A 15,894-nucleotide genomic window follows, 5' to 3' on the forward strand; every position below is an offset into this window, starting at 1 on the left:
TAGCTTAAAATCTTGGATCTGTTGTTTTTTAAGATTCTCCTTCAATAATTAGTGCTAATTAATTATATTTATCTTAAAAATTAAATATAATTAGTGATAATTAAGCATGTGCCATGTGGATAATAATCGTGGGTTGTTTAAGTGATAGTTGAAAACCCAACATCCCATGTTTCCACACTGTTAAAAAGCGTTTAGTCACTTAATAAAAAAAATTAAAATAATTATACATCTTAAGTTTTTGGTAATTTAAATAATTTTGGTAAGTCATCTTTTATTATTTAATTTTGTCTATTATTGCAAGAAATACACCTATTTGTCAGGTGAAGAAAATAAAAATCGAATCTAACTTAACCATCAATTTCCTTCCTCAAATATGAACACTAAAGGGCTGTTTAGTTGCCAAATATTATGGGGCTATAAATCACTATTTCAATCTCTAATATTGTATATAGGATATTTAACCAATCTAGAGATAATTACACTATAGTGCGGTTCATAAAGTTACATTACTTAGTTGTATTCTATAATGAAATTCTACCATTGCTGATAATAAATTCTTATTAATTTTTCTTTCACAAACTCACATCAAAGATATATATCTTATTTTTTCTACCTTCTACTATGAAAAATTAAATAAATCCAACTACTTCACTTTCAATGGGACTGAATTTCTCTTCCAAAATTTATCTCAATTATTTATCAAAATTATTTATATTCCATCTTACTTCATAATGAAACTTCACTATTACTAACAAGTAACAACATATTCTTATTAATTTTTCTTTCATAAACCCAACATGGGAGTGCTGTTCAGACATTGCTAAAGTTCGGAAAGCTTCAAAGTTTGCAAGTTAAATTTTCACAAATAAGTTATGTTTCAAGTTAGTATTGTTAACAAAGATCAATTACATATATTGAGGAGTCTAAATATAAAATTTTGGGTTATTTTGTGTAGTTTTAAAATGTTTTTGGATGAATTTGGTGCTTAGATTCAAGAAAAAAGACAAAGCAATTTTTTTTTGTTTGTATAATAGTGTATCTGATTGTATATTATTGTATATGAACGTACAATTATTTCTTATACTTTTGTATATACTATTTATTGGGTAAATAATATTGTATATCAAGTTTTCAACATTTTGCAAAAATAAAGTATGAAAGCTTTATCTATTATTGCATATAAGATGTAAATTGTTGTATACCTAACTGAGCTTTGGGCTAAAGATTTGTTAGGTAAAATTTGGACTATATTTTTGCAATGTAAGTAAGGTATATATATATATATAAAATGTAAATTTTAATTGAGGGGTTAAGATGAACACCCTCCATCTCCCTAGATATCCGATCCTAGTGCATAAGGAAAGGGAAGAGGGAGTGGGTGATCTAAAACCAAAATTTAAAAAAAGATCTTGAAATTTTTCAACATGACTCGATATACACGTACAACGCACGCACGTGTCAAAAAATTTAAAATGTCAAAAGTCTACAATAATTAAAAAATAATTTGCAATAAAAAAAATGTCAAAAGTCTACAATAATTTGTAATGGAAAAAACATAAAATAAGGCCTACAATAATTAAAAATGTCGAACGTCAAATATATTAAAGAAATTTAAATACTTTCTTTCAACAATTCCTCTTTAGAAAGAGGAAAAAACTCTTAAATGCAATAACATCAAATTGATCCAATTGCTCTTTCAAACTTTCCACAACAAATTTGAGCATATTTCATTCAATTCAATTTGCTACTTATTATTAATTTCCAATAGCAAATTTTGGCAAATTTTATTTATGAAAACTTACCATGAGACTCCTATTTAAATGACCATCAAAACATTTTTATAGTATATTGTGCTTTCAAGTATTTTTCAAGTATACTTACTCAACTCTCTCATTCAATAATTTCATATATGTTTAGTGAATAATGAGAACTATGCTCAATAATTATGTTTTTTTATTGCAATTATAAAGTACAATTAAATTAATTTCTCTTTTTTTTTTTTTGCAGAAAAATGTCTTCATGTGCTTCATCTTCAAAGGGAAAGAGAAAGTTGAATGAGGTGAAAAAGCTAAGTGTACTTATTGTGGCTGATGATGATATATCTCAAAATTCATATATATTATGTCTTCAAAATTTTGGAGTGGAGACATTAGGAGTAAGAAATGGATTTATGGCATTCAATATTCATGATAAAACACAAATGCGTTTTGATTTAATCCTAATGAGCTCAACTATGCCTATTATGGATGGTATCGAGGTAATTAATTCCTAACTAATTATAATTTATTCTTAATTTTATGTCTAATTGTTTACTCGAATGTTTGTTTTAATGATATGACATAACTCGATATACACGTGTAACACACGTGCATATTTTCTGAAAAATCCAAACAAACATAATGTTTGTCTATGCGAGAACTATATTTTTATTTTTTTGAATGTTTTTTTTATTACTAGGCAACAAAAAAGCTTCGATCAATGGGGATTACTGCGATGATTGTGGGAATAACAACTCCAGATGACAATGAAGAATATCGCAAAGAATTTATGGATGCTGGACTTGATGAATGCTATGAGAAGCCATTAACAAAGGAAATACTTCAGAGTCTTGTTGAGAAAGTTTCCAACAAAGTTTAATATTATAGAAAAATAAATCACCTTATTATAAGATAAGTTATATAATATAGTTCTTTAGTCATGTACTTGACCTATACAAGTATTATTTTCAAATTTGGTGAGTATTGAAGATGTACTAGTAGACATATGATTTTGATGCTATACAACTATTATTATGAACTAGAATATTTGTTTTGTTGGTTATTCATTCAGAGTCTCATATCTATCTTGAGGTCTGACTAATTTGAAATAATCAGAAAGTTTATTTTGAGGGATACAATTTTTATTTTCTTATTTTTCACTCAATGTTCAATTTCTATTTAGCGATCCAATTAATCTATAGAGCTAAAATATTTTTTTACTAAAGATGACTTCATTCTCCAGACTCAAATTCGAGTGTTAGAATACTTACTTTTAACATGTTGATTAGTAGTTTTAATATTTCAATAGGCTATGACATCATTTTGTGAAAATAGAGAACTCTTTTGTGATGATTTGTTTAGTCTAAATTACCAAAATAAAGAATAAAATGATCTTGTATCAATAATATAAAAGAAATAACTCACCTATTATAAGACTAAATATATACACAAGTACTACTTTCAAATTGGGTGAGTATCAAAGATGCAGTAGACATGATTATGAGTCTTGAAAAATGTGTTAGGTTTTTAAAAATAATATATGTTTAGCGAAATCGATACGAGTACGATAACATTTTCAAATGTTAGAGCAGCATAGTTCAATATCACTTAAAATATGTTTATTCAAAGTTTTGTTTTATATGACATGACTCAACATACGTGTGCAACACACCTGCATGCAAAAATTACTATTAATAAATAAAAGAAGCTAGGTAGAAAACATAAATAACAACATTCAAATACTTATTTATTCAATATTAATTTGATAGTTAATTTAATCTAAAAGATAACATTATAACATTTCTCATCATACTGACTTCATCTTATACACCTCATGGAGGTTAACGATTTGCTTGATGTGAGATTCTTTATTTATGCGAGGTAATAGTACTTTGTAGAGGAGATTAACTAAAGATGATGTCGTTGCCGCCACCACCAATGTCTCTTAATCTTTCCTCTGGTAACTGTTTTAAAAAAGTGTTGTTGTCACACTTCTAAATATTTCATTTTATTTTTTAGCTTTTCTTTTAGTTTTGCTTTGTTTTATAATGGGCTGGGTCTTTTTTAGGCCAGCCTATGTAGAGATTTGATTTGGAAATAAAAGACGCTCTAAGCTTCAAACTTTTTTTTTTTTGTAAAAAAGAGTTTAATAGTTACTTTGGTCAAGTCGTCGACATCGACTTATTTTGAGTACGTCCATGGGGAGGGAGGGGGAAGGGGTAAAATCAAAATTTTAAAAAGGCTTGAAAATATTTCAAATTTGACTTAATATACACATGCAACATATGTGTCAAAAACTAATTTATTATAAAATAAGATCACACAATTATTAGAAATGTCAGAACTTAATATATTCAAGAAATATTAATATTTTGCTTCAACAATGTTTCTTTTAAAAAGGGAAAAAGATCGACTCTTAAATACAATAACATCAAATTTATCTAGTTTATCTTTTTAACTTTCCAACAACAAATTTGATCATTTTCATTTAATTCAATTTGCTATTATTAATTTTCCAATAGCAAATTTTGAAAAAAATTATTAATGAAAACTTTCCATGAGGCTCATATTTGTCTTGAGGTTTGACTAACTTGATTTCACGTCAGAAAGTCCATTTTGAAGGATTAAATTTTTTTATTCTTAATCGGTGTTTAGTCTAAGTTTTGAGATCCGACTTATCTGGAGAACTAAAATATTCTTTACTAAAACCGGTTCCATTTTATGAACTCCGATTTGAGATTTCAAAACTAGATTTATACTTAATTTTAACTGGTTGATTGTAGTTTTAATATGAAATTTTTACTTAAAACCAAAATTAGAAAAAAGGTCTTGAAATTTTTTGACATGATTCGATATACACATACAACGCACGTGCCAAAAATTAATTTATTATGAAAAAAGGTCTACAATACTTAAAAATGTCAAAAGTCAAATATATTCATGAAATTTGAATACTTTCTTTCAACAATTCCTTTTTATAAAGTGCAAAAAAACTCTTAAATGCAATAACATCAAATTGATTCAATTGCTCTTTCAAACTTTCCACAACAAATTTGAGCATATTTCATTTAAATCAATTTTGCTACTTATTATTAATTTTCAATAGCAAATTTTGGCAAATTTTATTTATGAAAACTTACCATGAGACTCCTATTTAAATGAGCATCAAATCATTTTTATAGTATAATGTGCTTTCAAGTATTCTTCAAAACTCTCTCATTCAATATTACATATATAATTAGAACTATGTTAAATATTATGTTTTTCTTATTGCAAATTATAAATTATAATTAAATTAATTTTTATTTTTCTCGCTTCAAGTGCTTCATCTTCAAAGGGTAAGAGAAAGTTGAATGAGGTGAAAAAATTAAGTGTACTTATTGTGGCGAATGATGATATATCTCAAAATTCATATATATTATGTCTTCAAAATTTTGGAGCAGAGACATTAGGAGTAAGAAATGGATTTATGGCATTCAATATTCATGATAAAACACAAATGCGTTTTAATTTAATCCTAATGAGCTCAACTATACCTATTATGGATGGTATTGAGGTGATTAATTCCTAACTAATTACAATTTAATCTTAATTTTATGTGTAATTGTTTGCTCAATTTTTTTTTTTATGCATGATATGACATGACTCGATATACACGTGTAACACACGTGCATGTTTTCTAAAAAATTCAAACAACATAACATTTATTTATGTGTGAACTGTGCTTTTATTTTATAGAATTTCTTTTTTCGATTACTAGGCAACAAAAAAGCTTCGATCAATAGGGATTGCTAAGATGATATTGGGAATAACAATTCCAGACGACAATGAAGAATATCGCAAAAAATTTATGGAAGCTGGGCTTGATGAATGTTAAGAGAAGCCATTAACAAAGTAGATACTTCAGAGCCTTGTTGAGAAAATTTCTAACAAAGTTTAGAAGAAAATCAAAGGATAAAGTTATATTATAGTTCTTATTATAGAAGAAATAATATTATTACAAGACTAAAGTTATATAATATAGTATATAGTACTTCTTTAGTTATGTACTTGACCTAGATATATAAATATTACTTTTAAATTTGATGAGTGTTAAAGATGTACTAGTAGAACATATACATATATATGATGCTATATATCCCTATTATTATGAACTAGAATATTTCTTTTTGTTGGTTTCTCATCCGGAGTGTCATATTTATCCAGAGGTCTAACTAATTTGAAATCATCATTAATATATCATGCACTTGGTAAGAACTTTGAGTTGTTATATATGGTATAAAATCAAAATTTGTGGGGTTAAACCAACATATTTTATCTATAGTTGTGTTAAATTAATATACAACAAGTTTACATATAAAGATACTGTTGAAGGCTATGAATATTCATTAGAGGAGAAATTTAAGAAGTGTACTAAAAAAATTATAGTGACTAATCTTTTTGTGGATTTGAGTTTTGATGGCAGTATAAAATCTTTTGAATTTCAATTTATCAAATTTATATTTATAAAAGAAAAAAATGATTTTATTTGAGGTTTCCTTTGCATCATCCAAACCACAAGATTTTTGGCTTAAAAAGATCGATCTTTGTTGCATGCAAAGAATAATCTATGTAAAAATATTAGCTCACAAGACTAGATTCAAGTATTTCAAGAGAGTGGATTTGAAGGCTTAGTAAGGATAGAAATACTTTATTTATATCCTTACTAAGCCTTGTTTGATGTGAGATTCTTTGTTTATGTGAGGTAGCAGAACTTTGTAGAGGAGCCAGATTAGTTGAAGATGATGTTGTTGCCACTGCCACCAACGTCTCTTAATCTTCCCTCTGATAACTGTTTTAAAAAAGTGTTATTGTCACACTTCTAGATATTTCATTTTATTTTTAGCTTTTCTTTTAGTTTTGCTTTGTTTTATTTCTTTTAATGGATTGGGTCTTTTTTAGGCCAACCTATGTAGAGATTTGATTTGGAAATAAAAGACGCTCTAAGCCTCAATTTTATTTTTTTTTGTTAAAAGGAGTTTAATAATGACTTTGGTCAGATCATAGACATTGAGTTATTTTGACTACGTCCATAGGAGAGGGAGGGAGTGGGTCTAAAACTAAAACTTTTAAAAAGCTTGAAAATATTTCAAACTTGACTTGATATACACATACAACACACATGTCAAAAAATAATTAGTCGTAAAATAAGGTCTTACAATTATTAGAAATATCAAAACTTAATATATTCAAGAAATTTAAATATTTTACTTCAACAATGACTTTTATTAACAAGGAAAAAGAACTGTTAAATACAATAACATCAAATTTATCTAGTTTGTCTTTTCAACTTTCCAACAACAAATTCGAGCATATTTCAGTTGATTCGATATGCTATTATTAATTTTCCAATAGAAAATTTTGGGAAATTTTATTAATGAAAACTTTTCATGAGGCTCATATTTGTCTTGAGGTTTGATCAACTTGAATTCGCCTCATAAAGTTCATTTTGAAGTATTAAACTTTTTTTTATTCTTAATCGGTGTTTAGTTTCAATTTTGAGATCCGACTAACCTGGAGAACTAAAATGTTCTTTACTAAATCAATTACATTTTACGAGCTCCGATTTGAGATTTCAGTACTAGATTTATACTAAATTTTAACTCGTTGATTGTAGTTTTAATATTAAATTTTTACTTAAAAATCTTGTAAATTTTCAACATGATTCGATATACACGTACAACGCACGTGCCAAAAAACTAATTTACAATAAAAGAAGTTCTACAGTAATTAAAAAATATCAAAAGTCAATACATTCAAGAAATTTTTGTATTTTCCTTAAAGAATATACCTCTTTAGAAAGAGGAAAAAGCACTCTTATTTAATTGCTCTTTTCAACATTTCACAACAAATTTGAGCTTTACTCTATTTAATTCAATTTGCTATTATTAATCTTTCAATAGAATTTTTTTGCAAATTTCATTCATGAATACTTACCATGAGACTCCTATTTAAATGAGCATCAAAATATTTTTCTTGTATAATGTGCTTTCAAATATTTTTTTTTCTCTCAAAAGGCAAAGAAAGGTATGATTAGAACTATGTTAAATAACAATATTTTTTTATTACAAATTATATAGTATAATTACATTAATTTATATTTTTTTGACAGAAAAATGTCTTCAAGTGCTTCATCTTCAAAGGGTAAGAGAAAGTTGAATGAGGTGAAAAAACTAAGTCTACTTATTATGGCTAATGATAATATATCTCAAAATTCATATATATTATGCCTTCAAAATTTTGGAGTGGAGACATTGGGAGTAAGAAATGAATTTATGGCATTCAATATTCATGATAAAACACAAATTCGTTTTGATTTAATCCTAATGAGCTCAAATATGCCTATTATGGATGGTATCGAGGTAATTAATTCCTAACTAATTACATTTTAATCTTAATTTTAAGTGTAATTGTTTACTCGAATGTTTGTTTTTATGATATGCCATGACTTGATATACACGTGTAACACACGTGCATATTTTCTGAAAAATTCAAATCATAACGTTTTTATATGTGTGAATTGTATTTTTATTTTATTGAATTTTTTTTTCTTCGATTACTAGGCGACAAAAAGGGGATTACTACGATGATTGTGGGAATAACAACTCCAGATGATAATGAAGAATATCACAAAAAATTTATGGATGTTGGGCTTGATGAATGCTATGAGAAGCCATTAACAAAGGAGATACTTCAGAGTCTTGTTGAGAAAATTTCCAACAAAGTTTAATTTTATAGAAGAAATAAATCATCTTATTATAAGATAAGTTGTATAATAAAGTTCTTTAGTCATGTACTTGACCTATACAAGTATTACTTTCAAATTTGGTGATTATTAAAGATGTACTAGTAGACATCTGATTATGATGCTATATATCCCTATTATTATGAGCTAGAATACCTCTTTTTCCGTTAGTATCTCATTCGGAGCCTGATACCTATTTTGAGTTGTGATTAATATGAATTCGCCAAAAAGTTTATTTTGAAGGATAAATTTTTTGTTTTCTTATTTTTCATTCAGTGTTTGATTTCCATTTTGAGATTCGGCAAATCTACAGAGCTAAAATGTTTTTTTACTAAAGAAAACTTTAGTTTTCAGACTCGAATTCGAGTATTAAAATACTTACTTTTAACATGTGGATAGGTAGTTTTAATATTTTAATAGGGTATGATATCACTTTATGAAAAGAGAGGACTCTTTGTGATGATCTGTTTAGTTTAAATTACCAAAATAAAGAATAAAGTGATATTGTGTTAATAATATAAAAGCAATAAATCACCTTAATTATTATAAGACTAAATCTATATATTTCAAGAGAGTGAAATTAAAGGCTTAGTAAGAATATAAATACTTTACTTGGAAGATAAATTTGGAATACCGTCATTTTATAGATGTTAACGACTTGTTTGATGTGAAATTCTTTATTTATGCAAGGTAGTAGAATTTTGCGGAGGAGTCAAATTAGTTGAAGATGACGTCGTCGTCGTCGCCGCTGACGTCTCTTCATCTGCCCTCTTTTAGAAAAGTTTTGTTGTTCACACTTCTAGATATTTCATTTTATTTTTTAGCCTTTCTTTTAGTTTTGCTTCGTTTTATTTTATTTCATGGGTTGAGTCTTTTTTAGGCCAATCTGTGTAAAGATTTGATTTAGAAATAAAAGATGCTCTAAGCCTCAAACTTTTGTTGTTTTTTTTTTTTTGGTAAAAAAGAGTTTTATAGTTTCTTTAGTAAGGTCGTCGACATCGACTTATTTTTAGTACATCCATGGGGAGGGAAGTGGGTGAAATCAAAATTTTAAAAAGACTTGAATATATTTCAAACTTGGCTTACTATACAGGTGCAACAAGCGTGTCAAAAACTAATTTATTGTCAAATAATGTCTTACAATTATTAGAAATGTCAAAACTTAATATATTCAAGAAATTTAAATATTTTACTTCAACAATGCCTTTTATTAAAGAGGAGTTTTTTTTTTGTTAAAATACAATAACATCAAATTTATCTAGTTTGTCTTTTTAACTTTCCAACAACAAATTTGAACATATTTCATTTGATTCGATTTGCTATTATTAATTTTCCAATAGAAAATTTTATTAATGAAAACTTTTCACGAGGCTCATATTTGTCTTGAGGTTTGATCAACTTGAATTTACCTCAGAAAGTTCATTTTGAAGGATTAATTTTGTTTTTTATTCTTAATTGGTGTTTAGTTTCAGTTTTGAGATCCGACTAACCTGGAGAACTAAAATGTTCTTTACTAAATCAATTCCATTTTACGAGCTCCTATTTGAAATTTCAGTACTAGATATATACTAAATTTTAACTCGTTGATTGTAGTTTTAATATTGAATTTTTACTTAAAAATCTCAAAATTTTCAACATGATTCGATATACACGTACAACGCACGTGCAAAAAAACTAATTTACAATAAAATAAGTTCTACAATAATTAAAAAATATCAAAAGTCAATATATTCAAGAAATATTTATATTTTCCTTCAAGAATATATCTCTTTAGAAAGAGGAAAAAGCACTCTTATTTAATTGCTCTTTCCAACTTTCCACAACAAATTTGAGAATTACTTCATTTAATTCAATTTGCTATTATTAATCTTTCAATAGCATATTTTTGCAAATTTCATTTATAAATACTTACCATGAGACTCCTATTTAAATGAGCATCAAAACATTTTTATAGTATAATGTGCTTTCAAATATATTTTTCTCTCTCAAAAGACAACGAAAGGTATGATTAGAACTATGCTCAATAATTATTTTTTTTATTGCATATAAGTACAATTAAATTAATTTATTTTTTCTTTCAGAAAAATGTCTTCAAGTGTTTTTTCTTCAAAGGGTAAGAGAAAGTTGAATGAAGTGAAAAAACAAGTATACTTATTGTGGCTACTTATGATATATATCAAAATTCATATATATTATGTCTTCAAAATTTTGGAGTGGAGACATTAGGAGTAAGAAATGGATTTATGGCATTCAATATTCATGATAAAACACAAACGCGTTTTGATTTAATCCTAATGAGTTCAACTATGCCTGTTATGGATGGTATCAAAGTAATTAATTGCTAACTAATTACAATTTAATCTTAATTTTATGTCTAATTATTTACTCGAATGTTTGTTTTAATGATATGACATGACTCAATATACACGTGTAACACACGTGCATATTTTTTGAAAAAAATCTAAACAATATAACGTTTATCTATGTATGAAATGTGTTTTTATTTTATTGAATGTTTTTTTTTTCAATTACTAGGCAATAAAAAAGCTTCGATCGATGGAGATTACTACAATGATTGTGAGAATAACAACTCCAGATGATAATGAAGAGTATCGCAAAAAATAAAGTTGGGCTTGATGAATGCTATGATAATCCATTAACAAAGGAAACACTTCAAAGTCTTGTTGAGAACATTTCTAACAAAGTTAAATATCATAGAAGAAATAAATCATCTTATTGTAATATAAGTTATATATTATAGTTCTTTAGTCATGTACTTGACCTATATAAAATGTATTAGTACACATATGATTATGATCTTATATATCTCTATTATTAAGAACTAGAATGTTGGTTTCTCATTCGGAGTCACATATCTATCTTGTGGTCTGACTAATTTGAAATCATTAGAAAATTTATTTTGTGGGCTAAAGTTTTTGCTTTCTTATGTTTCTTTCGGTGTTCAATTTCCATACTGAAGTCTGGTTAATCTGCAAAGCTAAAATATTCTTTACTGAAAATGACTTCATTCTCCGAATTCAAATTCCAAATTCGAGTTTTAGAATACTTACTTTTAACATGTTGATTAGTAGTTTTAATATTTCAATAGGGTATGGCATCCCTTCATGGGAAGAGAACTCTTTGTAATGATTTGTTTAGTTTAAATTACCAAAATAAAGAATAAAGTGATCTTGTATCAATGATATGAATAAATAAATCACCTTATTATAAGACTAAAACAATGTAATATATAGATAGCTCTTTAGTGGTGTACTTGATCACTTATACACATAATAATTTACGCAAGAAAATTAGCTAACAAGATTAGATTCAAGTATTTCAAGATAGTGGAATTAAAGGCTTAGTAAGAATATAAATACATTACTTGGAAGATGAATTTGAAATAACGCCATCTCATAAAAAACTTATCGACTTGTTTGATGTGAGATTCTTTGTTTATGCGAGGTAGCAGAACTTTGTGGAGGAGTCTGATTAGCTGAAGATGACGTCGTTGCCGCCGCCACCGATGTCTCTTCATCTTCCCTCTGATAATTGTTTTAGAAAAGTGTTATTGTTCACACTTCTAGGTATTTCATTTTATTTTTTAATTTTTCTTTTAATTTGCTTTGTTTTAGTTCTTTTAATGAGTTGGGTCTTTTTTAGGCTAGCCTATGCAGAGGTTTGATTTGAAATAAAAGGCGTTCTAAGCCTCAAACTATTGTATTTTTTTTAAAAAAGAGTTTAATATTTCTTTGGTCAGGTCGCCGACATTGACTTATTTTGAATATGTCCATGGAGGGCGGGGGCTAAAATCGAAATCTTAAAAGGACCTGAAAATATTTCAACATAACTTAATATATACGGACTATACATGTGTCAAGCAGTTAATTTATTGTAAAATAAGATCTTGCCATTATTAGAATTGTCAAATTCAATATATTCAAGAAATTTAAATATTTTGCCTCAACAACACCTCTTTAGAAAGAGGAAAAAGAACTCTTAAATACAATATCAAATTTATCTAGTTTCTCTATTCAAATTTCCAACAAAAAATTGGGCATATTTCATTTAATTCGTTTTGCTATTATTAATTTTCCAATAGCACATTTTGGGAAATTTCATTAATGAAAACTTTTCATGAGGTTCATATTTGTCTTAAGGTTTGACTAATTTGAATTCGGTCAGAAAGTTCATTTTAAAGGATTGAATTTTTTTGGATTCTTAATTGATGTTTAGTCTCAAGTTTTGAGATTCGACTAATCTGACGAACTAAAATGTTACACACAAGAGAGATATTGACTATATAAATAAACCTTACTAACTAATGACGCGTTTTGAAGCCATGCATGCCTATGTCCAAAGCGGACAATATCACTATAGGCCATCCTCTTCAAAAACCAACCATATCCCTCGACTATTATAAAATAATGATAAAAGAAAACTTAGAAGCTGCGTTGATTTTTGGATCGATTTTATTTGTCGATTTTTACATTGTTTTTAGTAGTATCATGAAAAGAGAGAACTCTTTGTGATGATTTTTTTAATTTAAATTACCAAAATAACGAAGAAATGATCTTGTATCAATAATATAGAAGAAATAAATTACCTCATAATTATAAGATTAAAATTATCTAATTAGTTATGCTTTTTATGAAGAGGTCTAATTTAATTAAAGATAATTTTATAGTTCACCATATAATTATTTACATCGAGCAGTAATTTGTATTTTATTTTTAATTTTATGCACAATTGTTTATTCCATATTTTCTTAATAATATTAATATTATTTTAGAAAGTTATATGACATGATTCAACTTATGCGTGCAACACACTGAAGAAATTATATATTAAAACATTTAAATACTTGTTTATTCAAGATTAATTTGAAGAAGGGACCTTTTCAAAGGCTCAATAATCTGGTTGAAGATGATATGCAAATTAATTTTGATTAAAGATAATTAATTCTTAGTCGACCATTAAAGATAATTAATTTTAATCAACAAAATTTGTAATCAAGATAACTAATTCTCAATATAATTAAGATTTTGTTAGGAACTACTCTGATCCTATGTATGTTGGAGTTACATGGCAACATGTAATGTTCTTTTCATTTCGACATAACTCGATATACACATGCATGAAAAGGAGGGGGAGGGGGAGCTAAAACCAAAATTAGAAAAGAGGTCTTGAACTTTTTAAAGATGACTTGTTATACACGTACAACACGTATCAAAAACATAGTTTTCATTGTCAAAACTCAATATATTCAAGAAATTTAAATATTTTCCTGCAACATAAAGAGGAAAAGAACTCTTAAATGCAATAACATCAAATATATCTGCCAATTTCTCTTTTTCAACTTCCCAACACAAATTTTGGTATATTTCATATTATTCAATTTGCTATTATTAGTTTTCCAATAGCAAATTTTGACAAATTTTATTTGTGAAAACTTACCACGAGACTCCTATTAAATAAGAATCAAAACATTTTTCTAGTATATATGCGTTTTGATTTAATCCTACTGAGCTCAAATATGCCTATTATGGATGGTATCGAGGTAATTAATTCCTAACCAATTACAATTTAATCATAATTTTATGTGTAATTGTTTACTCGAATGTTTGTTTTTATGATATGACATGACTTGATTTACACGTGTAACACACGTGCATATTTTCTGAAAATATCAAATAACATAACATTTATCCATGTGTGAATTGTATTTTTATTTTATTGAACGTTTTTTTTTCCGATTACTAGGCAACGAAAAAGCTTCGATCGATGGGGATTACTACGATGATTGTGGGAATAACAACTCCAGATGACAATGAAAAATATCTCAAAAAATTTATGGAAGCCATTAACAAAGGAGATACTTCAGAGTCTTATTGAGAAAATTTCTAACAAAATTTAGAAGAAAATAAAAGGATAAAGATATAGTATAATTCTTATTATAGAAGAAATAAATCACCTTATTACAAAACTAAAGTTATATAATATAATACTTCTTTAGTTATGTACTTGACCTATACAAATATTACTTTCAAATTTGGTGAGTGTTAAAGATGTACTAGTAGAACATATAAATATATGATTATGATGATATATATCTCTATTATTATGAACTAGAATACTTCTTTTTGTTGGTTTCTCATTTAGAGTGCCATATCTATCTTGAGGTCTGACTAATTTGAAATAGTGGTTATTATATCATGCACCTAATAAGAGCTTTGAGTAGTTATATATGGTATAAAATTAGAATTTGTGGGGGCTAAAATAACATATTTTACCTATAGTTGTGTTAAATTCATATACAACAAGTTTACATAGAAAAGTACTGTTGAATATTATGAATATCCATTAGAGTAGAAAGTTAAGAAGGGTACTAAGAAAATTAGTATGAGTAATCATCTTGTAGATTTGGATTTTGATCGTAGTATAAAATCTTTTGAATTTCAATCCATCGAATTCAGATTTATAAAAGAAAAATTGATTTTATTTCAGGTTTTCTTTGCATCATCCAGACAACAAGATTTTTGGCTTAAAAAGATTGATCTTTGCCGCATGCAAACAATAATCTGGGCAAGAAAATTAGCTCACAAAACTAGAAGCAAGTATTTCAAGAGAGTGGAATTGAAGGTTTAGTTAGGATATAAATACTTTATTTGGAAGATGAATTTGAAATAATGTCACCTCATAGAGCTTAACGACATGCTTGATGTGAGATTCTTTGTTTATGCGAGGTAGCAAGACTTTGCAGTTGGAGTCAGATTAGCTGAAGATGACGTTGTTGCCGCCGCCACCGACATCTCTTAATCTTCCCTCTTATAACTGTTTTAGAAAAGTGTTGTTCACACTTCTAGATATTTTATTTTAAAAAATTTTTCTTTTAGTTTTTCTTTGTTTTATTTCTTTTAAAAGGTTGGGTCTTTTTTAGGCCAACCTATGTAGAAATTTGATTTGAAAATAAAAGACGCTCTAAGCCTCAAAGTTTTTTCTTTTGTAAAAAAACAGTTTAATTTACTTCGGTTAAGACGTCGACATTGACTTATTTTGAGTATGTCCATGGGGAGTGGGGAGGGGGGGGGGATACAATCAAAATTTTAAAAAGGCTTGAAAATATTTGAAACGTGACTTAATATACACATGCAACACAAGTATCAAAAACTAATTAATCGTAAAATAGGGTCTTACAATTATTAGAAATGTCAAAACTTAATATATTCAAGAAATTTAAATATTTTGCTTCAACAATGCTTCTTTAGAAAGAGGAAAAAGATCAACTCTTAAATACAATAACAATAAATTTATCTAGTTTATCTTCTCAACTTTCCAACAACAAATTTGAGC

General features: G+C 27.1%; 1 protein-coding gene across 1 annotated transcript; it reads left to right on the forward strand.

The window, feature by feature from the left end:
* The first annotated feature begins 2,011 nt into the window (after positions 1–2,011).
* Positions 2,012–2,637, forward strand: LOC125832949 (two-component response regulator ARR22-like). The gene is made up of 2 exons (XM_049512121.1): positions 2,012–2,257; positions 2,458–2,637. The coding sequence occupies exons 1-2, from the start codon at positions 2,012–2,014 to the stop codon at positions 2,635–2,637; spliced, it is 426 nt and encodes a 141-aa protein (XP_049368078.1).
* The last annotated feature ends 13,257 nt before the right edge of the window (positions 2,638–15,894 follow it).

Source organism: Solanum verrucosum, unplaced genomic scaffold, assembly GCF_900185275.1.
Source record: "Solanum verrucosum unplaced genomic scaffold, falcon-dt-bn FXZP01000016.1, whole genome shotgun sequence".
Classification (NCBI taxonomy): Eukaryota; Viridiplantae; Streptophyta; class Magnoliopsida; order Solanales; family Solanaceae; genus Solanum; species Solanum verrucosum.

Coding starts and splice junctions, on each gene's coding strand:
- LOC125832949 (XM_049512121.1), top strand. CDS start 2,012: ATGTCTTCATGTGCTTCATCTTCAAAGGGAAAGAGAAAGTTGAATGAG. Junction 2,258..2,457: donor CTATTATGGATGGTATCGAG/GTAATTAATTCC, acceptor TTTTATTACTAG/GCAACAAAAAAGCTTCGATC.